General features: G+C 51.5%; 10 protein-coding genes across 10 annotated transcripts; 4 read left to right on the top strand and 6 right to left on the bottom strand.

Moving 5' to 3' along the window:
- Positions 1-6: 6 nt before the first annotated feature.
- Positions 7-570, top strand: PENARI_c002G02485 (uncharacterized protein; the record flags this gene model as incomplete). Its single annotated transcript, XM_022627311.1, has 1 exon — positions 7-570. A coding segment is annotated over one exon (564 nt), but the record flags the coding sequence as incomplete, so codon positions are not given.
- Positions 571-1,129: 559 nt separating this feature from the next.
- PENARI_c002G00887 (putative plasma membrane H(+)ATPase) lies at positions 1,130-4,330 on the bottom strand (the record flags this gene model as incomplete). Its single annotated transcript, XM_022627195.1, has 4 exons — positions 1,130-2,836; positions 2,888-3,601; positions 3,655-3,878; positions 3,928-4,330. The coding sequence occupies 4 exons, from the start codon at positions 4,328-4,330 to the stop codon at positions 1,130-1,132; spliced, it is 3,048 nt and encodes a 1,015-aa protein (XP_022492895.1).
- A 2,145-nt stretch (positions 4,331-6,475) lies between these two features.
- Positions 6,476-8,788, bottom strand: PENARI_c002G06599 (glutamate--tRNA ligase GUS1; the record flags this gene model as incomplete). Its single annotated transcript, XM_022627573.1, has 4 exons — positions 6,476-7,877; positions 7,937-8,023; positions 8,075-8,460; positions 8,528-8,788. 4 exons carry the CDS (start codon positions 8,786-8,788, stop codon positions 6,476-6,478), a joined length of 2,136 nt encoding a protein of 711 aa, XP_022492860.1.
- Positions 8,789-8,941: 153 nt separating this feature from the next.
- PENARI_c002G06965 (mitochondrial 54S ribosomal protein uL1m) lies at positions 8,942-9,950 on the top strand (the record flags this gene model as incomplete). Its single annotated transcript, XM_022627608.1, has 3 exons — positions 8,942-9,183; positions 9,241-9,805; positions 9,858-9,950. 3 exons carry the CDS (start codon positions 8,942-8,944, stop codon positions 9,948-9,950), a joined length of 900 nt encoding a protein of 299 aa, XP_022492440.1.
- A 165-nt stretch (positions 9,951-10,115) lies between these two features.
- On the bottom strand, positions 10,116-11,045 carry PENARI_c002G03840 (COG2 family protein; the record flags this gene model as incomplete). The annotated part of the gene is made up of 2 exons (XM_022627396.1): positions 10,116-10,982; positions 11,031-11,045. 2 exons carry the CDS (start codon positions 11,043-11,045, stop codon positions 10,116-10,118), a joined length of 882 nt encoding a protein of 293 aa, XP_022492483.1.
- A 271-nt stretch (positions 11,046-11,316) lies between these two features.
- Positions 11,317-12,576, top strand: PENARI_c002G11770 (uncharacterized protein; the record flags this gene model as incomplete). Its single annotated transcript, XM_022627943.1, has 1 exon — positions 11,317-12,576. The coding sequence occupies one exon, from the start codon at positions 11,317-11,319 to the stop codon at positions 12,574-12,576; it is 1,260 nt and encodes a 419-aa protein (XP_022492332.1).
- A 407-nt stretch (positions 12,577-12,983) lies between these two features.
- PENARI_c002G07991 (vacuolar protein sorting-associated protein 54) lies at positions 12,984-16,363 on the bottom strand (the record flags this gene model as incomplete). Its single annotated transcript, XM_022627692.1, has 3 exons — positions 12,984-13,164; positions 13,218-16,101; positions 16,150-16,363. The coding sequence occupies 3 exons, from the start codon at positions 16,361-16,363 to the stop codon at positions 12,984-12,986; spliced, it is 3,279 nt and encodes a 1,092-aa protein (XP_022492612.1).
- Positions 16,364-16,787: 424 nt separating this feature from the next.
- Positions 16,788-19,103, top strand: PENARI_c002G05996 (MCM DNA helicase complex subunit MCM5; the record flags this gene model as incomplete). The annotated part of the gene is made up of 4 exons (XM_022627550.1): positions 16,788-16,924; positions 16,975-17,101; positions 17,152-18,557; positions 18,611-19,103. 4 exons carry the CDS (start codon positions 16,788-16,790, stop codon positions 19,101-19,103), a joined length of 2,163 nt encoding a protein of 720 aa, XP_022492967.1.
- A 1,100-nt stretch (positions 19,104-20,203) lies between these two features.
- On the bottom strand, positions 20,204-21,380 carry PENARI_c002G11495 (NMT1/THI5 family protein; the record flags this gene model as incomplete). Its single annotated transcript, XM_022627925.1, has 3 exons — positions 20,204-21,025; positions 21,077-21,248; positions 21,346-21,380. The coding sequence occupies 3 exons, from the start codon at positions 21,378-21,380 to the stop codon at positions 20,204-20,206; spliced, it is 1,029 nt and encodes a 342-aa protein (XP_022493014.1).
- Positions 21,381-22,245: 865 nt separating this feature from the next.
- Positions 22,246-24,545, bottom strand: PENARI_c002G04730 (glycogen [starch] synthase; the record flags this gene model as incomplete). The annotated part of the gene is made up of 4 exons (XM_022627463.1): positions 22,246-22,372; positions 22,423-22,618; positions 22,668-24,030; positions 24,090-24,545. 4 exons carry the CDS (start codon positions 24,543-24,545, stop codon positions 22,246-22,248), a joined length of 2,142 nt encoding a protein of 713 aa, XP_022492875.1.
- Positions 24,546-25,415: the final 870 nt, after the last annotated feature.

The raw sequence follows: 25,415 nt of genomic DNA, 5'->3' as shown, positions 1-25,415 counted from the left end.
CCAGAGACGACCGCACCCCCAGAGACGACCGCACCCCCTGCAGATGCCCCTACTTCTTCCGAGGCACCCCCAGCTCCCTCTCCCACCACCAGCAGTGACCCTGATGACACCGATGGGTTGATTTCCAGCCTCCTTAGCACTGATCTCTTGGGCTTGCTGGGTGGTCTTCGCACAGCCAACGCTGCGACTCATCGCGTTACACACAGTCTCGCCGATCACCTGGGACCCAAGGCCGTGGAACCTATGGGACCTAAGCAAATGGGACCTGCGACTCAGCGCGTTGCCCACAGTTTCGCCGACCACCTAGGACCTAAGGCCGAGGGACCTAAGCAACTAGATGCTGCGAATCATCGCGCTACCCACAGTTTCGCCGATCACCTAGGATCTAAGGCCGAGGGACCTAAGCAGTTAGACGCTGCGACTCATCGCTTTGCCCACAGTGTCGCCGATCACCTGGGACCTAAGGCTGTGGGACGTATGGGTCCTAAGCAAATAGGACCTCAAAGGATGGAACTTCAGAAGATGGGCCCTAATCATAATCTACGACGTGCTCTGCGTAACCGCGCTTAGGTTCGTTAGAGGTATCCAGGGCGAGCAACTATACCCATGGCATAGTTGATATTGCCGCACCTTGCATGCCTGGAGTGTGATATGAATGATATGAATGATATGAGTGATCATATAAGGAGATGTCACGATTTTCCCTCCGCTTCTTTCTATTCTCTTCTCCTTTTGGCATCTTTTGGCACTCCCAATGTCTCATGCTGTTTAACCTTAATTTTCTCTCTCTTATATTTCCTTTCTCTATGATACCCATAGTATTCTAATTATATTATTTCTCTTCTTTTTCATACCATCAACTGTTTTGCTACAAGTACACTCGCTTGATGCCCAGGTGGTTTCTCCCTGAAAATAAGTCATATTAGGTGAGCTCAACGAATTAAAGGTATTTGAGGTCCATAAGAAACATTAAAATCAGTTGACCATATTAGAGATTAAGCAAGACACGCTTTCTACTTCGCTTCCTTTTCCTTGAATGCCAGCCCAAACATCATTCCCACGCTCAAAAGACCAGTGACAACTATTAAGAGACTAAATAGACGCATTGATACTGCAATACCCAACCCACTCACTCAGCCTCCCCTTCCTCCTTGCTTGCCGTCAAGCAGAACCGGCCCTTCGGCTTACCTGCTTCCTCATACTCAAGGGTTAGACGAGACAAGTGCGCGAGCATATTCTCAATCTTCATCTCCCCCTTGTCGCGCTGAGCACGACCAAGATTGTCGAGCCATTTGATTTTGTTCAGAACGAAGTATACCAAGGCAATGACAACCTCCACCCCAAGGGAATAGCCCCAAATTCGTACGACAGTAACGATATCAGTCCACCCATTTCTCGTCTCGACGAACTTGTCTGCTGGTTTGGTCTTCATATCCTCGTTACTGAACCAACCGAAAAGACAGAAGATCGTGGCCAGAGTATCCACACCCAGAATCGCGGTTACTAGGTGGATGGATGGCCAAGTGTCAATCCCGCGTGTCACGAAAATGAGCCAATTCTCCGTGAGCGCCACTTCCAAGAAGAGAACTTCTTGAATGGAACCCCAGTTTTGGATGATGCCTCCGTTTTTGAGGAACATTGTTCCTCGTGCAACCCACGTACCCAGGGCGAGGAGTACACCTAGCAAACACGAAATGAACCAGATCTTTGGGAGTTGCCATTCAACAGGTCTCAGTTCAAAGGAGGCATGATCGTAGGCCACAGCAACCGTTGCGAGATCGGCGAATAAAGCCAGGAAGACAATGAGCTCGACACGAATGCTTTCATTAAGAATGATCATCGAAGTTACGAGGTAGATTTCGAGATGCAAGCAAAGTGCAATGCGATATTGGATATACGCCTTCATGCGGTGGAAGATTTGACGCGCGACCTTGATCGAGTCAATAATGGTCGATAATCCAGGCTCGAGAAATACAATGTCTGATGCAGTTTGCGCAGCTTCGGATGCTCCTTCGACGGCAATGCCACAGTCGGCTTTTTTGAGAGACGGTGCGTCGTTCACTCCGTCTCCGGTCATGGCGGTTAAATGGCCTCGCTCCTGCAGCATCTGCACGACTTGATATTTGTGCTCTGGGAACACCTCTGCAAAGCCATCAGCTTTTTCGACAAGATCGCTGGCCATGGCTCCACTGAGACCGCCGTGAATAAGCTTGTCCGAGTTATACACCTTAGTTCCCAATGCCAGCATCTTGCAGGTTTCCTTTGCAATAGCAATGGCATCTCCCGTGAGCATCTTCACGCTGATACCAAGGTTCTGTGCTTCGCTGATTGTATGAGCGGTATCTTCTCGAGGGGGATCGAACATAGGCAGCATTCCAAGTAGAACCCAATCTTCCCCTTCTTTCTGAACGGCAACCCCAAGAGAGCGGAAGCCTCGGTGTGCGAATTCCTGAGCTTTAGTCTTGTATAACTCAGCTGTCTCTTTAGAACAGTTCGTCAGCTGAAGCACTGCTTTCGGAGCGCCCTTGGTGCATGTATACCGTACACCGTCACAGACAGCAACTGTAACAATCCGCTTGGATACTGGGTCAAACGGCGTAAATTTTTCGGTTTTCCAGCCGCGGCGCATGATCTCTCGTGCCTTAGGGTATTGCCTGAGAGTCAATACGGTGACTTTATCGATTGGATCAAGAGATTCAATATTGTGCGAGGATGCAAGCGCAGCAACCGCAAACATCCAGTCAACATCGACACCTTCGGCCACGTAGGGATCTCGAATACTCAGTTTGTTCGCAGTCAGGGTTCCAGTCTTATCAGAACAAAGGATATCAACTCCCTGCTTGTGATTAGTATTGGGAACAGGCTAACATGAATGGGGGAGACTTACTGCCAGGGACTCAATCGCAGTCAGCTTTTGCACAATGGCTTTCTTCTTCGCCAGATAAGCAGCACCAACAGCCATGGTAGTAGTGGTCACAACCGGAAGACCAACAGGCACACCGATGATGAGCAAAGACAGGGTGTAGTGAAGCAAAGTCTGCTGACCAGGCGAAGCAATGGGAATATGTCGGAAGAATCCACCAATCCATGCGGCAAGAATCCAAGCCATGACAAGAATCAAAAGAGAAGTTCCGATATTGTCCATGACAAGTTCGAAGTGACCGGCGCCTTGTGCAGATTGCACCATTGTTGCGGTGCGGCCGACAAAAGAAGTTCTTGCGCCAGTTTGAACTACCGCGTAGGCCTTGCCACGCTTGCATCCGGTTGTATAGAATATCATATCCCCCATATAACGATCCACAGCAAGGGATTCTCCTGTAATGGCAGAGTGGTCGCAGGCCAGAATGGGATAGCCACGTCTGCGAGGAGGTGTTGGTTCTTCTTCCTCTCCTCCTCCATTTTCTTCTTTGGATTTGCCATCACCTTGATTCACTTCCTCCACAGCCTTTTTTGCCTCTTCATCTTGATCTTCAGAATCAGAGCCTCCGCCGAGCATTCCCTGTTCTTGAAGCTGGTTGAACTCTTCCCAGCCGTTGGGATCATTGAAGTCACAGATAACCTTGGAATCAGCAGGCACCACTGAGCCTTCACCAACAATGATCTGAAGCAGTCATGAGTATACAGACATGAATAGAGAATTGCGGGTAGACACACCACGTCACCTGGAACTAACTCTCGCGCGAGACATTCCTGTTGAGCACCATCACGAATGACCTGTGCTCGCAAGGCAATATCTCCCTTGAGACTTGCAACCACATCGGCAGCCTGCTTCTCCTGATACCAACCCACAGTGGCATTAAGGCACAAGATACCGATTATGACACCAAAATCGACCCAGTCATCCAGACCAGCAGCGAGTAAAACAGCCAACTCCATGACTACCACCAAGTCAGCCATATTGCTAACACGCAAAAACAAGGCACTCACCATATAGAATTGGACCCCGGAAGTAAGAAAGAACCTTGGCAATAGGATTTTCCCTCTCAGATGACAATTCGTTCCAACCAGCCCGCTGACGGCGCCGTGGAATTTCTTCGCTGGACAGACCCTCACGAATATCGGTCAAGGTCCATTCTTCAGGAAACTTGCCAGATTCGCCCTCGAGCTTTTTGATATGAACCTTCCGCTTCTTCCATGGGGCATACCAGACTCGTTTCTCCACAAAATCGCCTTCATCTTGGGCTTCTGCGTTTGCATCACGGAAAGTAGACACATATTTGACAAGCTTGCCATACTCATCTAGATTGGCCCAGTCCTGGTTCAGAGACGCCCGGGAAATGCGGGAGCTCCGGCGTACGTCAGGCCGCTCGACATCTGGAATAGACGCCATGCTAGGTGAATGAGGTCAGAATGCTTGGATGTCGATGATCAGTCCGGGTCAAGTCGCTGGCGAGAGGTCGTTGAGTGAAGATGGCGCTTGACGAAGAAAGATTGCCTGAAAAGGGAAATGAAGAGGAATAGCAAACAAGGAGACACGAAAGGAGGGTAAAATATTCCCAGTTGTTTGTTACCCTTCAACACCTGCAAGCTGACAAGACGAGAAACCTATCCTGTGAGTATTTCGAGGGGCAGGGAATGATGTTCCTCAACGTTCCAGAGAGGGAGAAGAATCCTTACCTACCGCAGCCATTCCCCTTTCGCACTCTATCATGCTGACGTCGCGACAAGGAAGGTTTCGGCAGGAACATCTGCATTGTATGCTCATTGTTTTGGATTTCGGCACTTGATATTTGGAGTGGGAGGTGTCGTAAGGGACCAGCCGAGGGTCATTCAAAGAAACCCAGGAGAATGTCAACATCCGAAATACTGGTTCGGCCTATCAAACAAGCGACATGTATAACGTTTCGTTCTTCTGTGCAGTAAACAAAGCTCGGGACGCCAGCAGGCACCTCAATTGACTTCGAGCCAAGGCCATTGAGTCGTTGGCCCACGGGTCATCAGCCGTGTTCCATCGGTAGGACCCCGGAAAGCAGCAGATTCAGGCTTGGAAGCTTCCCAGAAGATGCAAGCATTGCTGTATATTGCTGTCGACATGGATGCTAGCTTGCGGGATGAGTTTAACTCTGCGATGACTGTTGGGCTTTGGACGCTCAGACTCTCTGAATGGCAGATAAGATCCCCAAATTTGGTCAAGAACAATCAACTGAGCCCATGAAATCGGAACCACTGGACTCTCTCAGGATGTCAGCGGCTGCCCGGATGTCGATGGAGACTGGAGTACAGTTCTCGACGTCATGCTCGACCTGTTCCGCTGACACCCGGCAAGCGGAAACAAAATCCTGTCCATACCAGGCTCCTGATGAACGAGAATTGAGAAAGAATGGGAGATATTTGGCAGCACCATGATAAAAAGCAGGACGAGAAGTAAAAAGAGAGGCAGTCACACCCCACTCCCCACACGTAACCCCGACTAGCCCTTGCTGTGATCCCGAAGCCAGTGGCACGCAGGAAGGCCAGCTCGACGTATGTGGTTAGACTCGCTTTATACACATAGTTACGGAGTTACGGTAGCCAGAGCCAAGTAATAGAAACCATGCGATGCATACAGTATCTCATCTGCTGGTGATGACTCCCTAGAAGACGGGCGTTCAATACGATGTGGGGCCAGTATGAGTGAAGAGGTATGCCTTTGGGGACATTTGCAATGTACTAGCGATATTCCACACCACCTAGCCATGATAAATGAGACGCTGGGGGACTTGCTGCGCGAATGTGTCTTCGGAAGAGGTCGTCCGGATCTTGAGAATCATCATCTCGATGACCTCGGCAGGCACAGCCACGCAGTAGCCATTCCGATGGATCAACTAGATGGGCACGATAACCAACAACGAAACCTCAAAAAAAGCAAAAGGGAAAGAGGAGGCACCCCATCGGGATCTACCGGGGCGATCTGCAGGAATTGGAACTGCGTTCCCTCCGCACGGTACGGCCTAACACTGTCAAACGTCGTGTTTTACCACTAGGGTATTTCCGACGGAGTGTTGCAAAGGTTAGGGTTAAACTTGTTGATGAAGGGGATGTCGGGCTCCACTTTTGATATTGACACGTGACTTCCTAGGTTTCTGCCTGACGATTCCTGGCAGCAGATTTGTTTTCTTTTTCTCTTGGGCTTGCCTGTTTTTCCAGGTATCTCGCTAGTACATTACAGACGCCAAAAGGCAGAGCTATCCAATTATATTGGCCGCAGGTTGTATTACTTGCCGTCTTCTACTGAATCAACGGATGCTGTGGGGTTCGCATGCTTTCTATCACTTGGAGAGATAGCCTCTAGCCCCTTAAGCTTTTCTTGCGAGAGAGCACCCTAGCCAACACTGCACCCTTGCAACACCTGTCACCAATACTCGATCTACTTTTATGATGAAATCGTGAGAACGCAGGTTAGAAGCTTAATGTTATATATAACTCTTCATTGACTCATGATTTCTCTTTTCGTAGATCACTCATAACACAAGCTTCCCATACTCGCACATTTCATTTATTTGGTCTTTCCGGAAGGAATGTTGAAGAAGACGGCCGGCGAGCCAGGAGAGTAAGCCCGATCAACGCGGTAGTAGCCCTTGCGGTCGAACTGGATGATGTCGTTGACCTTAAGATCGGCAACATTGCAATCAGCAACACCAGCGTCGCGGAACTCCGTTTGGGAGTTGAGACAGTCCTCGAGCTTATCATCCTCGGCCATGGCGTCCTTATTAAGCAAGTAGTCGAAGTCCACAAGCTCGACGGGGACGACGTCCTGCTCGGTGGCGAGCCAGGTGACCTTCTTCTCGGTCTTCTTAACATCACCTGCAAGGTGCAGCTCAAGCTCGAGGTCGGTGATGATACCGGTGGCAGTATCGGTAGTGATCTTGCGAACGAAGGCATTGCCCCAGTTCATGAGGGTGATCTCCTCGTCCTGCTTGAAGAGCTTGACGTCCTCCTGCTCGAGCACAATAGAAGGACCGAAGACAACCTTCTTCATACCGACAGCGGCGTTCTTGGCGTGCTTAGGCTTCTCCTCCGAGTACGGGGCGGGGGAACCAGTGACAGTGGTCTTCACAACGTTCTTGTTAGAGATAGCGGTGTGGCGACCAGCAATCGGGTCAATATACTTCTTGTTAGTGGCCCAAATAAGAGCCCAGTCGAAGTTGACGATGTTCTTAGAGGGGCCCTGCTTCAGGATGAACTCACGAAGAGCAGGAATGGTCATACCACGGCGGCGAATACCACGAATGGTAGGGAAACGGGGATCATCCCAGCCCCAGACGACGCCAGCCTCAACCAGCTTAGTGAGCTTCCGCTTGGACAAAAGGGTGCGAATGAAGTTCATGCGGGCGAAATCCCAAACCTGAACGGTGCGCAGCTTCATCGTATCCAACATCCACTGGTATTGCGGGTTGCGGTCACGGTACTCAATAGTACGGAGAGCATGGGTGACACCTTCCATCGAATCGACAATAGGGCAAGCGAAGTCGTAGGTAGGGTAGATCTTCCACTTGGTGCCGGTACGGTGGTGAGGAGCAGGGTTGCAGCGGTAGATGACCGGGTCACGCATAGCCTTGTTAGGGCAATCAAAGGAAATCTTAGCACGAATACACCAGCGAACACCCTCGGGGGTGCCGTTCTTCATCTCCTCAAGGCGCGACAAGCTCTCTTCGACGGAAAGATCACGACGGGCGCTAGGAAGACCGTCGAAACGCTGAGCGGCCATAGTCTCCTTATCGGTGTCATCAGCATAGGCGTCGCCCTGCTTGATGATCTTGAGACAGTAGTTGTACAGCTCGTCGAAATAGTCACTGGTGTAGGTCATCTTGTTAGGCTTGATACCCATAAGGGCAAGATCCTCCACGATGGCGTCCTGGAACTCTTCCTTCTCGTTCGAGGGGTTGGTGTCGTCGAATCTATTACAGACCGATTAGTTCTGAATGTTTTGTTTGCGCTTTCCGGTGGCTGAGCTTACCGCAGAAGAAGAGTGCCGTTGTACTTCTCATGCGCAAAGTAATCGTTGAGAAGAGCAGCCTTAGCGTGACCAATGTGGAGGTATCCACTAGATATGCGTTAGTCGGAGACCGAACAATTTCAACTGCAGGCAACCTACGAAGGTTCGGGAGGGAAGCGGGTAACAACCCCGTTCTCGGTGTTCTTAAGAGCAATGTCATAGCTGGCACCCTCCTTAGACTTGGCGGTCTTCTTCTCCTTGGCAGCAGCGTTCAAGGATTCGAGAGCCACGGAGGTCCAGGGGCAAAGCTCCTCAAGGAAACGGAACCAACGGGTAATGTTAACAAGGGTACCCTTCTTCAGAGCAGCAACGGCGACTCGGTTGCCGCGGAGAGCACCCCAGAGAGCGATGTCGGGCGTAGACAGAGAGTATCCGACAATGAAAGAACGCAAGAGAAGGTGGGTGTCAATGCGCTGGAGAACGGGGTCGAGAGCCTTGAAATCGAAGGTGGTCAACGAATCCAACTGAGAGATCCACTCATTTTCCTATAAACTGTGTTAGGGCCGCAAGCTATGTAGACTCGGACTCGGACGGGGTAATTGCAAAGCTTACAGCCTTGGCATCCTTGCCAGTCAAGAAGGGGAAGTGCTCAGTAAGGCTTTGGATGACATTGATAGTACCAAAGACATTGTTGGTGCCGTTGATGAGCTGCACAACGGCTTTGTCGCCATCCTGGAGGAGGGCAGTGTCCTCGTAGGAAATGCTGATAACCGGAGTAGGACGAGCCTCGTTGATTGAGGTTGCGATAAGGACCACGGGCAGAACTGCCGAGTGGTTGGCACGAGTGGCCACCTTCAGCTCGTATTGAGTCATTGCGCAGAAAGTGAGTGACAATGGTGAAGTTTTGGCGGGGCAGAGGCATTATTTACATGCCCGTGCGGTCTCACGTTTCTCCGACCCGAAAGCTTTCCGGCAGAAAACAATTGCATCGTCTGGCTGTTCAGCTCAGATCAACGATTGCCAGCCATGTCGTCCTTCGGCTCCGTCCTGCCTACGACGGCACGCGGAATTCTCTCATCATGTCGTGTTCCGCTACGAGGGCCCTCAATTGGCCCCGTTCTCTCCAGCTTCCAGCAGGTTCGAGGCCTCAAGTCAAAGGGCAAGGGCAAGGGCAAGGAGCAGCCTAGCAAGAGCCGCAGAGGCCCGCAGACATTCAGACAAAAGGATTTGAAGGATATGCCGCAGTTTACGCTCTGTGATGCCATGCGGTTTGTCTCCCATGTCCGACCGGGATCCGTGGATGATTAGACATTGACATCTTACAGATATATCCGAGCGATCGAAGTCGGCCGCGAACCTACTGTCCGCAAATACGAACTGCACATTCGCTTGAAAACAAAGCGAGATGGACCTGTCATCCGTAACATGATCCGGTTCCCGCACGCCGTCCAGACCGAATCCCGCATCTGTGTTATCTGTCCCCCAGGCTCGAAACACGCCACGGAAGCCCTCGCCGCAGGTGCCGTTCTTGTTGGTGAACAAGAAGTCTTCGATTTGGTCAAGGCTGGCAAGATTGACTTTGATCGCTGCCTCGCTCACCCCGACAGTTTGCCCGCGCTCAACAAGGCCGCGCTAGGTCGTATCCTCGGTCCTCGGGGTTTGATGCCCAGTGCGAAGACTGGTACTGTGGTCGAGAACGTGGCTGAGCGTGTGGAGATGCTCCGTGGTGGTACCGTGTACCGTGAGCGTGACGCCGTTATCCGCTTGCCTATTGGACAATTGGGCTTCTCTCCAGAGGAACTGCGCGATAACATGCGCGTGACCATCGAGCAGATTAAGAAGGACGCCTCCGCACTGACTGACCGTGTCAACAAGGAGATCTATGAAGTTGTGAGTACTTGGACTATATTTCATTTGGAATTGGCCTCTGACAGCGTATTAGGTGCTGAGCTCGACGAACGGACCGGGCTTCTCACTTAACGGAGAGTTCCGCACCAACGACTCCCCCGAAACCTCTGCCTTGAAGGGCGTGTAAACTACTTATTACTTTCTTATATCCTTTGGCGTGTACAAATTTATTGTTTTATTAGGAAGCATTGGTGTATCATGGTATCACTGTTGAATTAGACACTTTCATAAAACCCGAACGCCGACGCTATGTATGCAACCCAGTCTGTTTTGAGAACAAAGCATGCTGTTTTTACACCTTGAGGTTTCTCAGCGCAGCGACAGCGCTGACATCTTCACCCATCAGTTCGTATATGCGCAGAATCGCCAATGTCCTGGCATCCCGTTTTCCGCGTGCAGTGGTGGCCTGCTCCAAAGCCGACTTGAGATCCAGGAGCAGTGTGGACTTGATCTTGGCGACTCGGGGTTGCAATGAAACCAGGAAAGGATGCTTTTCTCCGAGTCGGGCAGCGATTGAGGTCAAATAGACAAACTTCTGGGCATGTCGCTCAAGCTTCTTTGATGACATTGCCGGTGTGCCGTCCGCCAGCTCCTCATCATCACTGTCCTGGCTCTCACTGCTGTATAAATCGGATTCTGTCTCCGACTCCTCCGGTGATTTAACATCCGGCTGTGATGAATTGGTTTTAATCATCAGCCGGTGTTCTAATTCCTCCACGCGATCTGCATAGTCCAGCAAATCCTTGCCAATGTCGGCGTTCGTTCGTAGCCGCCGCTTCTCATTCAGCAGCTCCTCCACTTCTCGGCGCCGGGCCTCGACCTTATCCCGAATAGCTTTAACATCACGCTGGAAGGATAACACGCCAACTTTGACACCTTCTACTTTCTCCTCGCCTCCCCGAAGAGAGGTTCCTAGAGAGAGGAAGTCCTGGTAGTTCTCATTCACCAAATCCAACAGCTCCTTGTTCAGGGATTGCTCCAACCCTCGCAGCTCTTGTCGCAAATCTTCGAGGCTCTGGTGACGATTTGTCAATGACGAGAGAAACGTGGCCGGGTCAAAATCAGGCGCGAGGAATGAAGTGCGGGATAGCGGCTCGGGGAAGGGAAGGCCTGAGGAGTCTTCTTCGAAGTCCGAGGCAGAGCCGTCGGAGTCGCCAAACTAGAAGACGTTAGACAACATAGAGACTCAATGCTGCAACATCCATACCTGGAAGCGATTCATGGTGAAACAAGTGGGCAATGGATAGTCAATAGGCGTGGCAGATCGGGGAAACGTGTTGTCGGTCTTGGCAGCCTCTCTGAAGTACAACAGCTTCTCCACTTCACAGACATCTGATTTACACTAATCTGACAACGCAGCCTGCATTGCACATGCGAGATTCATGCACCATTCCAGAACTGAACCTAACTTAATTACCGGTACGTGTCTTTTGCCCTTGAAGAGCGGGGTTGTCTTGTATCTGCGTTGTCTCCTGCACACTACGTAAGTGTGGATGGAGCCAGACACACTGTCTGCGCGCAGGGACAGATCCCGGCTGTCGTCGTCTGCCTTTCCTCGACAAGGATGGCCTCGAGTGTCTCCGTCCCACGCGCCCCCAGTTGTCAACGCTTCAGGCCTCTCACATCTGGCATATCCGCGGAACTACGAGTCTGCCGCTGAAGAGTCAGACCGGGCATATCGTACGACGGCTTTGCGCCAACTGACTGGAAACCCGAGACCTCTGTCCCGCACTAGTTGGGCTGATAACCCTGGCTCCGAACGGCGGCCGTCGACTTTGCCTACGCGGCCGGTGCTGGTGAGGGCTTACTCTGGCGATGTGGGAGATACCTCCTCTCGATCATCTGCTATGTCCGCACGCCGATTCTTTCCATTCACTGGCTCCAGGGGCGCGGCTTCTGCTCAACCTCAACCTCAGCCGGATCTGATATTCCCGTCAGATAAGGACTTCAGTATCGAGAGCATACTGCAGGCGATTGAACCTGATATCCGCGGCACTCTGGAGTCCATCGCCGAGATCTGTGGCCGTAGCAAGCTGAGTCTTGCCAATGAATATGGAAGTCACATCGCACCTTTGGGTGAGATCTGTGCCCCGCCGGGGGGTCTAGGACCTGTCGAGGAAGCCAGTCCCAGCGAGGAACAGCGGTCCGCTGACAACGTGGTTGTCCAAGATGAAGATATCAATATCGCAGATGCTGGTCGGGATATGCAGCCGTTCTCGTTCCATCGGTACTTGGAAAATTTACGGCATACTGCATCCATGCTCGAACAGAATGGTGCATCCCATCCAGCTGGCACTGGGCAGCCAGATCCCCTGATATCTCCTTCAATGAACCCTCAACCAGGACTAAGTATGGACATGGGTCTGGATACCTTGCCGCTTACACGTGAAATTGCATCAAGGCCCAAGAATGGTGGCCGTGATTTACTCGCCAAGAGCGCCGTTGCCAGCAATATGGCACAGCAAGTACCAAACATCGCCACTCCAGCTCTGGTCTCTGAGGTTCATCTGGATGCAAGGGCTGATGGTCGCTCTTGTAACGAACCTGATCTGCCTCCCAAAGCTTCCCTCGATGATGCATCAGTTATGAGAACCCCAGGGCTAGAACTCGTTCAATCTCTTCTTGGTTGGCTAAAATGGACTGCAGGTATCGCTGGGCCAGATTCTCGTCCTGCTTTACAGTCAGCTGAGGATCGCTTGCGTGCTATGCTTGATCGTGCCGAAAATCAGGATGCTGTTCCGGCTATGCTTTGACGGGTTCTTGGATGAACATGGTGCCCTGTTATGAGATATGATAATGACTTTGATACCTAGTAACCTATGAACAATTGTTCTGATATCTGTTATGATTGCTTTGAAAAATGACATATCAGCGAGACCACAAACAACATCCAAGGTTGTAGAATGGGATATAAAAAGAGAAGACCAAAAAAAAAAAACACGGAAATCTATTAAAAAATGCAATCACGTTTTAATTGGATCAGACATCCTATTCATGTCCACGAACGCCAGGCTAGCTCTATAAATGCAACCGATGGACAATTATGTAGTAGCATCAAATGACAAGAAGTGTGTACAGCCCAAACAGTGCGTATACAGCGATGAAACAAGGTGGCAGGGGAAATATGTATATGAAGGTGAGTGGCCGAGAGGGAGAGCAACTAGGACTCGGGAGATTCAGATCCCTTGTCCTGCGCTTGTTTCTCACCAGCCGGCTCTGAACTCTCAGGTTCACTGGCGATGGTCTTGGCTTTGACGACTTCGAGAAGCTTATCGCTAACTTCGCTGGCTCCTTCAATTTTGCTCAGCTTTGTTCGGAAGTGCTCGACATCGGCTTGCATGCTATTTTCTTTGTTAGTATCAAGGTGTTTCGGATATGACAGATAGGAACTAACCTCTTCCTTCCGGCTTCAGTTTGCACATCTGCCTCCTCAAAGGCCTTTGTCCATTGCTCTCGGTAGCTGTTGAAGACTGGAACCATGATCATGCTGACTGTCATATCTGGGAGATGCTTGCTCAAGACCCGATGCAAAGTGCCCGTCTCCTTGGCTAGTGTTTCCATGTAAGGGTGAACGGCAGTGGAGCCACCCTTGGCATCCCATTCGATCTTTTTCATAGCATTGACATGGACAGAAGATCGTGAGCTCATGATATCCACCAGCTTCTCATGAATACCACTCTGGTGCTCCTGACACAGTCGCTTGACTTTGTCAAATTCGGCCATCAACGGGTTGGCCTGTCCGGAACGTCGCACAAATTCTCGTACATATGGCACCATAGCAATCACAAAGCTCAATGCTTGCGATGACAAAGCAAGGTGCTTGGTTGTGATGTTCTTTAGACCTGCACTGCGTGTAGCACCTGCTCCGAGAATCAATTGCGATGACCGAGAGTTGAATAGTTTGAGTATATCTAGTAGGTGTGGCGCAATATCCTGCATCATGCTAGGGATATTCGCCATGAGGAACTCAAACTCCTCTATGGTGCGCATCATCGCCACAGCAGAGTCAGGCAGGATGTACTTTTGCTCGTCGATAACGGCAGTTCGAACCTTGGTTTTGTCTGTCCCGTTCGCGGCGGCGTTTTTCTCAGGCTGAGCTTGGTCATTTCCGGAGACAGGGATCCAGATCTTGGAGATTTCGGTCCAGGCATCGATATCATTCGTGCTTGCTTCTAGAATCCGTGTCAAGATTGTGACTTCAGCGTCACCGAAATCCCGCGCATCCCAGCGGTCGGCATCCATGACTTTAACAATTTGATGGCGCTGGCTATCACCGAAGCGGGTGATGAAATCGCGGATTTGGTTGCCGACGATAGTCTTGAGAGTGGTACCACTGCGTCCGGAGATGGCCTCACACTCATCAGCAAACAGTCGGTTAAGGGTGAAGTATTGCAGGAATTGCTCTTTTGAAAGCTGGGCGGTCTGCTCGGATCGAACTTTCAACACCTTTGTTATCTGGGACTGGGCGATATCAACCGCCTGACCGAGTAGACTTGACATATCCAAAACCTGGAGGATCTCATCTTGGGCCATGTCAGAAGCTGTCGGGCCGATCTGTGGAGACTTCATAGCTTGATCCAAGCTCTGTGGGTTGGGGCTTCCTGGATTGGGGCTTCGTGGTGGTGATTTAACGCCAGATGTTGGTGAATTTCCTAGGCCACTGGCGATATCGAGGAGGATTTTCACCTGAACGCTGAGTCGTCTGAGAGATTCGCTAATTCCAGTGTACACATTGACCAACATTGCGTACGCATCATCCGGATCGAGCGCACGCAGATTGCGAGCAAGAATTGATGACTTCTCTTGCTGACTTAATTGCTGGCCGCCATGCGTTGAAAGCGACACCATAGATTCATTATCGTCATCACTGGAGCTGGGCAAATATTTGCGAATAAGACCCTTCATTTCTCGCAGAACAGCAGTCTTGAACGAAGTCGCCGCTGACATCGTGTAGCGAGATCGAGCAAGTCCATTGAGCTGGGTATCCAGTTGGGATCGCAACTCATTATTGAAATTCATGTACGTAGGCGACACCGATACTCCAGATCGATTACCACCCCGCTGTCGCTGGAATGAAGCTCCCCAGCGCTGAAGTGTAACATCTGAAGGCACAGTTTTGACATGCTGTCGCAAATCTCCCAGTAGATCATTCAAGAATCGGGTTTCATAGCCCATTCCAATACGCTGGCGTAGTTGTGCGAGATCTTCCGATGCTCCTTCCAAGGCCTTGATACCTCGCAGATCAATAATACGCCTGGGAGCATTCTCTTCGTGCTCTGCATCCTCCGCGGCGGCTCGATCGGAAATCTTCTCGCCAGCCATCAACTTTTCGACTTCTTCGAGCCCATCTGAAGCTTCCTCAATATCGCCCTGTTCCACGAGTTCCTCGCATCGAGATACTGATTCGACCACATCGCGAAGTTGTGCCACTGCCGCAGCCAGCATCCTTACATTTTCCCTCCGTCGTCTCAAGTTGACAATCTTAAGTCCTCCCAATGCCATTTCTTTATCGATCTTTTGCAAATCCTTCCTCAGCAATTGTATCCGGTTCACCGAGTCAGCCGCTTCCGCGTGTAGCTCTCGAAGCGACCCTAGCGCAGTAAAGAAAGATTTTGATGCCGTTGAAATAGACGAAATTAGATGAATCTCCACAGTATCCATGTACCAGGACAGCTTTTCTTGAAGAATGGCATTTGTTGCTAGTGCTTTTCTGCCAGTTTGAACTGGCTCTAGGGCGCTCCCATTAGAACCTTTGTCATCCTTGGTTGGTGGCCTGGGCGGTCGAACCACGTCGGATTTCTCTGATATCACATCGAATGTGCGAGGATTTTCCAGGTGGAATCCTTCGTCAAAATATACCTGGGGAATTGTGGAAAGGGGGGTCACAGCAAGACCGCGGCCACGGCCACCAGAGGAGCGTCGGCCACGAGTATCATAGGGTGAAGATGGTCGTGAACTGGTCGACATGACCGAGGATCTCCGCTCCGGGGACCATGGCATCAAAGAATCGCGATCAGAGTCTGGCTTGGGAGACTTGGCGGCCTGGGTCGGTTGTGTGTCCTCCCCCACGCCTTCTTTTGGTTGTTGGAACACATCGTACAATGAGCCCACTTGTGCCAGATATGGTTGGAACGCCTTCGGGTCCACACGTGTGATGTTTGTCAGAGTGACTGGAGGTATATCGCGGGACGATGGGGGCTTGTAACCGGCATTCGACACTGCACTCTGGGCCGTAAGACCGGTGCGGACAATCGGAGGCTGGAGAAGGGTCGAAATGGCTAGGTAGATGTTAGCAAGAAGAATCCTGGCTTACTCGGAGCACATACCATTCTGCCCAGACTCTGCGATTGAGTCATGATGATGAGAAGAGTCCAGGACTCCTCCAATGCTCACGATAGAGCTCGCCGTTGATCCCCTCCTCAGGGGGTATCGTTGAGGGGGGACGCGGGGAGAATCCAACTGGCTTGTTGAATATGAAATCGAAGGCGATGACACCCCAGATGCCAAGCTATCAATCGATTTCCGCGGACTGTTCGACATGGCTGTTCACACCCACGAGCCAGATCGGACGGCCACCGGGGGAGGGTCGATCGTAGAGATGTTCCGTGTTATCTGATCATGGCAGTGGATGAACTCTGATTGTGCTGTGGCAGGCGATGGCGCAGCTTCCAATGCTGATCTTGTCAGCTCCTGCGACTCGCGATTTCGGTCCGGGGATCAAGGTTTGTGAGTTGAATGCTTGTAGTGGCTTTGATCGAGCTGGCCATGACAGCTCACCCCCAATTGGGAAACACGCTAACCGCAATGCGCATACCCGGACTATCAATCCTCCGTCATTTCTGCCTCGGAAACAAGGCCAAAACCACTTAACGCGTGAACTACGACGCGTCGCGTTGGTGTTTCCACAAAAGTTCCTTACTCCCTTCCGCCAACGCTCATCCACCCAACCTGCCACATCTGCAAAATGGATAGACGCACCCCCTATACTTTGAGCGTCCTTGCGCCCAGCACAAATGGCGCCGATGAATCGCGTCAGACTATTCAGAACCGCCTGCGGGATTTCGTACTGGAATTCCAGCTGGATAATGCATTCATCTACCGGTACGCATCCAACATTTCAGAGGCTGCGACGGCCACTAATGATGCAACAGTGATCAATTACGGCAAAATGCTCTTGTGAAACAATACTACTGCGATATTGACATTGCCCATCTAATTTCTTACAACGAGGAGTTAGCCCACAAGCTCACCACCGAGCCCGGCGACATCATCCCTCTCGTAAGTCTCTGATACCGCCGCCCAACTTGACTTCTGCTTACATCAAATAGTTCGAGCTAGCTCTGCAGCAGTGCACTGCGCGAATTGTTTACCCAGGCCAGCGAGACATTACACTTCCCTCCCACCAGCTGCTCCTCCATTCCTCGGCATCGCACATCTCCATCCGTGATCTGAATGCTACCAACATTTCCCATCTTGTGAGAATTCCCGGAATTGTGATTGGAGCTTCCACGATATCTTCCAAGTCAACTATCGTGCACATCCGCTGCAAGGGTTGTGACCACAGTGAAAATATCAGCGTCGACGGCGGTTTCTCTGGCCTGTCGCTACCACGGCGATGCGGTCGAGTCAAGGAGCCTGGTGACCAGGGCACCGGTGAAAATTGCCCCTTGGATCCTTACGTCGTTCACCACGAGAAATGTCAATTTGTGGACCAGCAAGTTCTCAAGCTTCAAGAGGCCCCTGACCAGGTACCCGTGGGTGAAATGCCGCGACACGTTCTCATTTCCGCGGATCGTTATCTTGCCAACCGAGTCGTTCCCGGTTCTCGTTGTACAGTTATGGGTATTTTCTCGATTTACCAGGCAAAGGGTGGCAAGAAGGAGGCCGCGGTTGCCATCCGCAACCCCTATCTGCGCGCGGTTGGTATCAGCTCGGATTTAGACCAGACAGCCAAAGGTAGTGGAGTTTTCTCCGAGGAAGAGGAGCAGGAATTTTTGGAACTCAGCCGCAGGCCTGACTTGTATGACGCGCTAGCTCGAAGCATTGCCCCGTCCATCTACGGAAACGCCGACATGAAGAAAGCTATCGTTTGTCTCCTGATGGGTGGTTCAAAGAAGATCCTCCCCGATGGAATGAAGCTCCGTGGTGATATTAACGTGCTCATGCTGGGTGACCCCGGTACTGCCAAGTCTCAGTTGTTGAAATTCGTTGAAAAGGCAGCTCCCATCGCTATTTACACCTCTGGAAAGGGATCCTCTGCTGCCGGTTTGACTGCTTCCGTGCAGCGTGACCACACCACTCGCGAATTTTATCTCGAAGGCGGTGCCATGGTGTTGGCTGATGGTGGTGTTGTCTGTATTGACGAGTTTGACAAGATGCGTGACGAGGACCGTGTAGCCATTCACGAAGCAATGGAGCAGCAGACTATTTCCATCGCCAAGGCCGGTATCACAACAATCCTGAACTCAAGGACATCTGTTCTGGCAGCAGCCAATCCCGTCTTTGGTCGTTATGATGATCTCAAGACACCTGGCGAAAACATCGATTTCCAGACTACTATCCTGTCCCGTTTCGACATGATCTTCATCGTCCGCGACGACCACGAGCGTGGCCGTGACGAGAAGATTGCCCGCCACGTCATGGGCGTTCACATGGGTGGTCGCGGTGTGGAAGAGCAAGTTGAGGCTGAAATCCCCGTCGATCAGATGAAGCGCTACATTAGCTACTGTCGCAGGTATGTCAATTTTCAATACGATTTCATCATCTCCTTACTAACGTCGTTTCAAGTCGCTGTGCCCCTCGCCTTTCCCCTGAAGCCGCAGAGAAACTCTCATCCCACTTCGTCTCCATCCGTAAACAAGTACACCGCGCTGAGATGGAATCCAACAACCGGTCATCTATTCCTATTACGGTTCGCCAGCTAGAAGCCATCATCCGTATCTCCGAATCTCTCGCCAAATTGTCTTTGTCTCCAATCGCCACCGAAGCCCACGTGGACGAGGCCATCCGCCTTTTCCTCGCATCTACCATGGACGCCGTTACTCAGGGTGAAGGCCAAGGCAGCAAGGACCTCATGGAGGCATCCAGCAAGATTGAAGACGAGCTGAAGCGCCGCCTTCCCATCGGCTGGAGCACAAGCTTGGCAACCCTGCGTCGCGAGTTTGTCGAAGGCAAAAACTACACAGAGCAGGCCCTTAACCGGGCACTGGTGGTTCTCCAGCGACGAGACACGGTCCAGATTCGCTCCGGTGGCTCCCAAATTTACCGTAACGGTGTTTAATCTGTGACTTGTTATGATGTTTACGTGTTTCTCTTGATACACCTGGTACCCCTTGATATTGATGATGGTTTGTTGATTTCGTGCATCTGTTGGTCTGCCAAGGCAGGAGTTTGCAAGCGGTGTTGGGCGTGTTTGATGTCTGATTTTATGTGGTGCATCGGGTGTGTTTTATCCCGGTGGCATTTACCTTATGTTATTTTGAGCTACATAGCTCGAACATCAATGGCTTATTTGGCCCTTTCGCATAGGTTATATCGATTGCAGTAAACTCCACTATTCTCTCGCAAAAGCACATCACTATAAGGGATATTGAAGAATCTCTGCCAAACTGTTTGAGGTAGGTGGTTTGGTTTTCTGATTATGAACACTAGCATCACTATGAGGTGCCGGGAGAATATCCTTTTCAAACCGCTCAAGGCACCTACCAATGTCTCGCATACCTCGATAAGTGCTGAGTTATACTTTCGGGGACAAGTACTAACTCGCATAGCCATGGCCCAACAGCCGGGAGGACGATACCAACATGGCCTTGAAGATGAGATTTCTCCCTTTCCCCGCGAACGAAGCGCCTTACCATATGGCCAAGCTGGTCTGGGGCAGCAGCAGTGGCGTGGAAGGGGAATCGGAAAGGGAACCGATGGTACAACAAGACAGTGCCATTTCCCTCGATAACTCGAACCCCAAATCTGGTAGAGCTGTTTCCTATTAAGTCTGTCTTAGAGGTAGCTATTTATGAGATAAATTTGCCTAAAAAGGAAATCAACAGTTACGCCTTTAGTTAACTGTATACACGGCGGTCACGTGACGTCGACCGATGACGTCGACGGAATAGCTTGTACCACCGGTGTTGGATCTGAACCCACTTGGACAAGTTACTTCTGCGAAAGTCGCAATATGGAGATGTTCTCACAGGTCGGCGTATTGTGAGGCAGTAGCTTGGGTTACAGATGGAATTACGGAGTAGATTAGTCTACTAATGAGGAGCAGCTTCACCCGAACTAGTGGAAGGAAGGCAAGAGCGCGAATATAGTTTCCTTGATTGAAAAATCTAGGCTAACGAGCGGAGCCTAGTATAGGACAGTCTCCCAACAGGAAGTAACCTAAGCAGAGGCCGAAACCTCCAGACGCTTGTAGCCACCGCCAGCAGCAACTTCCTTCTGCAGGGCAGCCATGCGCTTCTGGTCGCCGGTAGGATCAGTAGAATCAGCATCAAGGCCCCAGGAAAGGTACTCGTTGGTGTAGTTGGAGACGAAGTCATCCTTGAGAATACCAAGACGCTTTCCATAGTTGGTAACCTTGTTCCAGTCACGGGCAACGTTCTTCAGATCACGCGAGAAGTAAGCAAACGAGCGCTCGAAGATCTTGCGGTTGACGGGGGTGGCCATGATGGGCTTGACATCGATGTACTCCTTGTAGGCGGTAGCCGGGTCGGCAAGAACAGCGTCTGTGCCGCGCTTAACGGCGCGCATGAACTTCTGGATCTTCTCTGGGTTCTCGGCGATGAACTTGTCGTTGGCGATGTAGAGGATCGAGCAGAAGCAGCAGCAGCCCAGCTCGGCGAGTTGGTCGATGCGGAGCATCTGCACGTCATCGCGGGGACGGTTTTGCTCGGCGAGCCACTCTTCCAACTCGACCATCTGGACGTTCTCGAGGCCGATGCCGGCGTCGATGTCGCCTTGGATGATGGCCTTGGTGACATTCATGCCGCAGCGGACGGCTGTGTAGTCGTCTGTGGTCATGCCGTAATACTTGGTGAGTTCATCGATTTGGATCTTTCCGAACTCGCCAACGTAGCCAATGCGCTTGCCCTTCAGCGAGCGGAAGTCCTCGGTGATACCACTGGACTTGAGGTACACAACTCCGGTGAACGGCTCATCGAGCAGGGAGCCGATGGAAGTGACGGGGAAGTCGCGAGCCTTGGCCTGGAGGGGAATCAGCAAGGGTCTTTCGGATTGTCTAAAGAGAGCACGAACCGCCAGAGTGTGGATCATGGCCTTGAAGCCCATGTCGACCTTGCCGCTGCCGATGATCTCGGTCACATCGGAGGGGTCGTTGGGCTCGAGCAGAGCCACCTTGAGGCCTTCATCCTTGAAGTAGCCTCTGGCCTGGGCGAGGTAGAGGGGGGCGTGGTACGGGGTCGCGTGCCTTGATAAACAAACACTTAGCCAGCTGAACTATATCGATGGAACAATGCCAGAGAATGACGTGGGACGAGTAAAAGGCACTAGGACTGTCAGCATACCAGTTGGTCAAGAAAGTGATCTTGTCGGTAGACATGATGGCAGATAGATCAAGCTGTTATTCTTCAATTGGGTCAGTATTCCGAAAGAGACAGCACTCAGTCCTATCCAATCCACATCCAGGCCATATCCATCTCATGCTCATGCTCATGCCCATGCCTTCGATTGAGACCTGAGCAATTGAGATAATTGGATAGAATTGAACCTGGAAGTAGAAGTGAACAAAACCAAGTACAAAAACACAAGGGGAAACAATCAAAGTCACGCATGTCCTTTCGCTAGTATTGTCTAGATCAAGTTTTGACAGTATAATCTCAGAACGGCCAACTAGTCGAGGGAAGTCCTAAGCTTAGGGTCCCCCGACCAGTTGAGCCGAACACCTGTCATGCGTGTGCACCGACTGTTATACCAAGAACAAATACCTTGATCCATCTCATCATCTTAGCGAGGACATTGTCCTGCAACCCCGCAGGGTGGACGTGCGCGGCTCCATTGGGAGTCGTACCGAAGGTAGACGTGTATAGTTGGAAGTGAAGTAGTTGAAGGAGGAAGAAGAGGATGGGCAGAGGAGGGGCAGAGGAGGGGTTGAAATAGTCGAGGCAAAAAAGGTTCACCGGGATGTGAACTCTATCAGTTCCGAAGTTCCGATCCGGAGCTATACACTCCGGCCCCTACAGCTCTATACTGCTTTATAACTCTCTCTCTATAGCTCTATAGCTCTATGATCTATATTTTACAGGCTACTCACATATGACCTTACTTTCACTGTTCAGTAAACATTGGCTTCAGATGCATAAAAAGATCACAGTAATTAAACAAGTACAAATGACGTCAGGTGAGGGGCCCCAAGAGAAATGAGTTCCAACAAGTACGGAACCCTCGGTTATACGGCTATTGCCCTCCTATTTCGGACTGTCACCGAGCTGGCGGCCGTTGATGGAGATGCTGTCCAACGGGGATTGGGGGCGCTCCGTGGTTTTGCGGGTTCGCAATGTAAGTGGGAAGTGCTCTTCGGGCTCTTCCTCCTCACTAACCACAGTGTAAGTATGAATAGATCAATGGGATGGGGATGAACTCACGGTAGCTTCCAGGCAATGTAATCTTCGGTGCTCAGGCCTTCGTGGCCTTCCTGCAGGGAGGCAAAGTCACCGGGGGTCATCATTCCAGTGCGATCCCGGGGAGATCCCGGAACAGAAAGCGGGCGGGAGATCTTCTGGTCAGTTCCTCCAATGATGTCAAAGTAATCCTCTTGGCCCTCGAAGGAGGACGGGTAAGCTGTTCTCCAGTTAGTCATAGCTCGAATCAATACGGCGAGGGTCCATACCTCTTCTCAGGGCCAGCTGGCGAGCCTTGACATACTCCAAACCCATGCGTTTCCAGTCAAGCAGGTCGCTCAGACGTTCTGTTCGGTTACGCTGGTTGATACGTTGACGACGACTCTTCTCCGTGAAGTTGAACATGAACTCGGTCAGCTGGTTGACCGAATCATCCACTCCCTTGGAGCGACGGTCCACAATGTAGATTCCGTAATCGGAGGAGTTCTCAATCAATTCCTCCATGTAACAACCAAAGCCGGAGAGGTTAGTGGTGATACTGGGGACGCCCATCACGGTACATTCGGCGGGAGTGTATCCCCAGGGCTCATAGTAGGAGGGGAAGACACCCAGGTGGGTTCCGCGCACAAAGTCATCATAGTCCAGCGGGAGAACGGGGTTGGCTGAGTTCAGGAATTCGGGGTGGAAGACAATCTTGACCCGGTCGGAGGCTTGGTTGAATAGCTGGACTCGGCGAAGCTGGTTCAGGATGGGGTCCTCGTGATCATTGTGCATGTTGTGGGTGACAATTGGGGGCAGGCCATGGCGCTTCATGGCGAACAGACGGCGGCGGAGCATGACGCGATCCTGGCTGGTGATCAGGTCCTTCTCATCGGGCAATTTGTCGCCTTCCTTCCAAGAAAGACAGCGCTCGTACATGCGCTTGCCGATGCCTTTTTCAATGTTCTCGATGGTGTCGCGCAGAGACTTGACAACGGCCTGTCCCTTGAGGGACTCCACTGTCAAGGAGGAGGTCTGGGCAGGCATAATAATGAATGCGACGACTGTCATGGTCGACCCGGCGGCCTTCAGGCGATGGTTCAGACGAGCCAGGCCCTCAATGAACATATCGACACCCTTATTACGGAACTCATACCGACCGGCGGTGAAGAGGTAAAGGGTGTTATCGAGATCAAAGTCATTGTGGCCATAGAAGTGACCCCGAACAAAGTCATTGATCTTCTCCTTGGCCTGCGAGTGCAGGTTCTGGAACTCGTGCATAGCAGAGAACTTCTTCACATTAAGGCCATTGGGCAACACACCGTCAGGCTTCCGCTTCAGCAAATGTTCACTCTCGAATGCGGTAATGTGCGACACGGTGGTAAAGACATCACAGCTATGCGTGGCTGCGCGCTCAATGCAGTAGCGGTGGTAGATTCCCCGCTTCCCGGCCTCCGCATCCACGTCGAAGTACTGGAGGTTGTTGTAGAAGTCAACTGAACCAGCACACAGATAGCGACCCAGCAATGTGGCGTGCGTAGTGAAGATGGTGGTAAGGTCCATGTGCCGCTTCTTCGTCAGTGGCAGCGCCACACCTGCCAACCATTCATGGAAATGAGCGACCACCGCGCGGCGACGATCATGGGCAATGTACTAAAGTGGGGAACATGGTCAGTGTCGCTCCTCTTGCGCTGGGTCAGAGCGTGACGTACCTCTCCCAAGAACCAAGCGACCAAATATCCAAAAACGATGGCCTCGTTGGTCTCGTTATCGGCGGCGGGGGACGGGATGGCAGAGTTGGTCCAAAGATCACCTTTCCACTCGTCCAACCACCTGTAACCAGTCCCGGTGTCGATGAGGAGCACCCGCGGCGCACCCTCAATGAGCCAGCGACCGTAGATTATCTCAATGCCGCGGTCCTTCATGGACTGGATGGTCTCCCGCATAGCTGGGTTGGACGGGGTGAGCTCTTCCACCTCCACAGCGGCCGAAGCCTTGTTGAGGGGGCCGATCAAAGTGTACCGCTCGCCGTATTCCGCCGTAGTGACGGGAGCTTTGGACTTCAGGACCGAGTAGATCCCGCCCACACGGTTAGCCACCTCGGTGGCCACCTCGAACAGCATATGATTGCGCACATCGCGCTTGATGGATTCACCGTTCTCCTCCATAGTGTGAAATGAGGGAAAAATGAAAGAGAAAGAGAAAACCTGCAGAGGGGCGGGAAAAGGTTCAGAGAACCTTGGAAGAGCTGCACTCGGTCTGTGCGGAGAAAGTGGAGTTCCGGGGGAGAAGCTCGGGGTCGTCTGGGGTGAGGTCAATGAGATACACTTGTAGTATGGAGATGGAATGAAGATACAATGGCAGAGAGACAGGCACTCAGAGAAGAGAAAAGAACCCGAATCGTGTAGCGTCGAGTTGTTCTCCGGGCTGGTAGCTGCGGTGTTCCCCTCAGAAGGGAATGGCGCTCCCTAATATAGCCCCCGGTCAATCCTGCAAAAGTGTTGAGACTAAAAAAAGGTGAGAAGAGGCGAAAGTAGGAAACAGAGATTTCTGTCAAGAAGTGCCTGGACCTGGATCTGGACCTGGATGTAACGTCTGAACTATCCCGGGTACGGCGTAGAGTGTGATCGGGCCGCTTGCTATCCCGCACCCCCCGGTCCTCTCCTCTACATCCTTCCGGTTTCTACCTCTGATTTAACGTACATCCCTACATACATGTACGTACATGTGCAGTATTTTTGCCTCCAGGTCTACATCCCTGTGATCCAATTGCTTTGATTGACCTGGGGAAGACCAATGACATCAGGCTGACAACGGCAAGTTCCACCGGTCAAACAGGACTTGGCCTCATTCTACACTACATGGAGGACATGCATGGAACTGCAAGAGAATGCAAGAGGATGCACCCAAACTTGATGGATCTGCTTGGCATGTCTCGCAGCGAACTCAATGATCTCAATGGTCTCAATTGACTAAGTGAAATTCCTGCCGAGACCCCGGCGACCTCATAAGGTAGGGACTGCGAGGTGTTTTAAGTA

Source organism: Penicillium arizonense (assembly GCF_001773325.1).
Source record: "Penicillium arizonense strain CBS 141311 chromosome Unknown PENARI_contig002, whole genome shotgun sequence".
Lineage (NCBI taxonomy): Eukaryota > Fungi > Ascomycota > Eurotiomycetes > Eurotiales > Aspergillaceae > Penicillium > Penicillium arizonense.
Note: the sequence above shows the minus strand (reverse complement) of the source record. Positions and strands in the feature narration are given on the sequence as shown.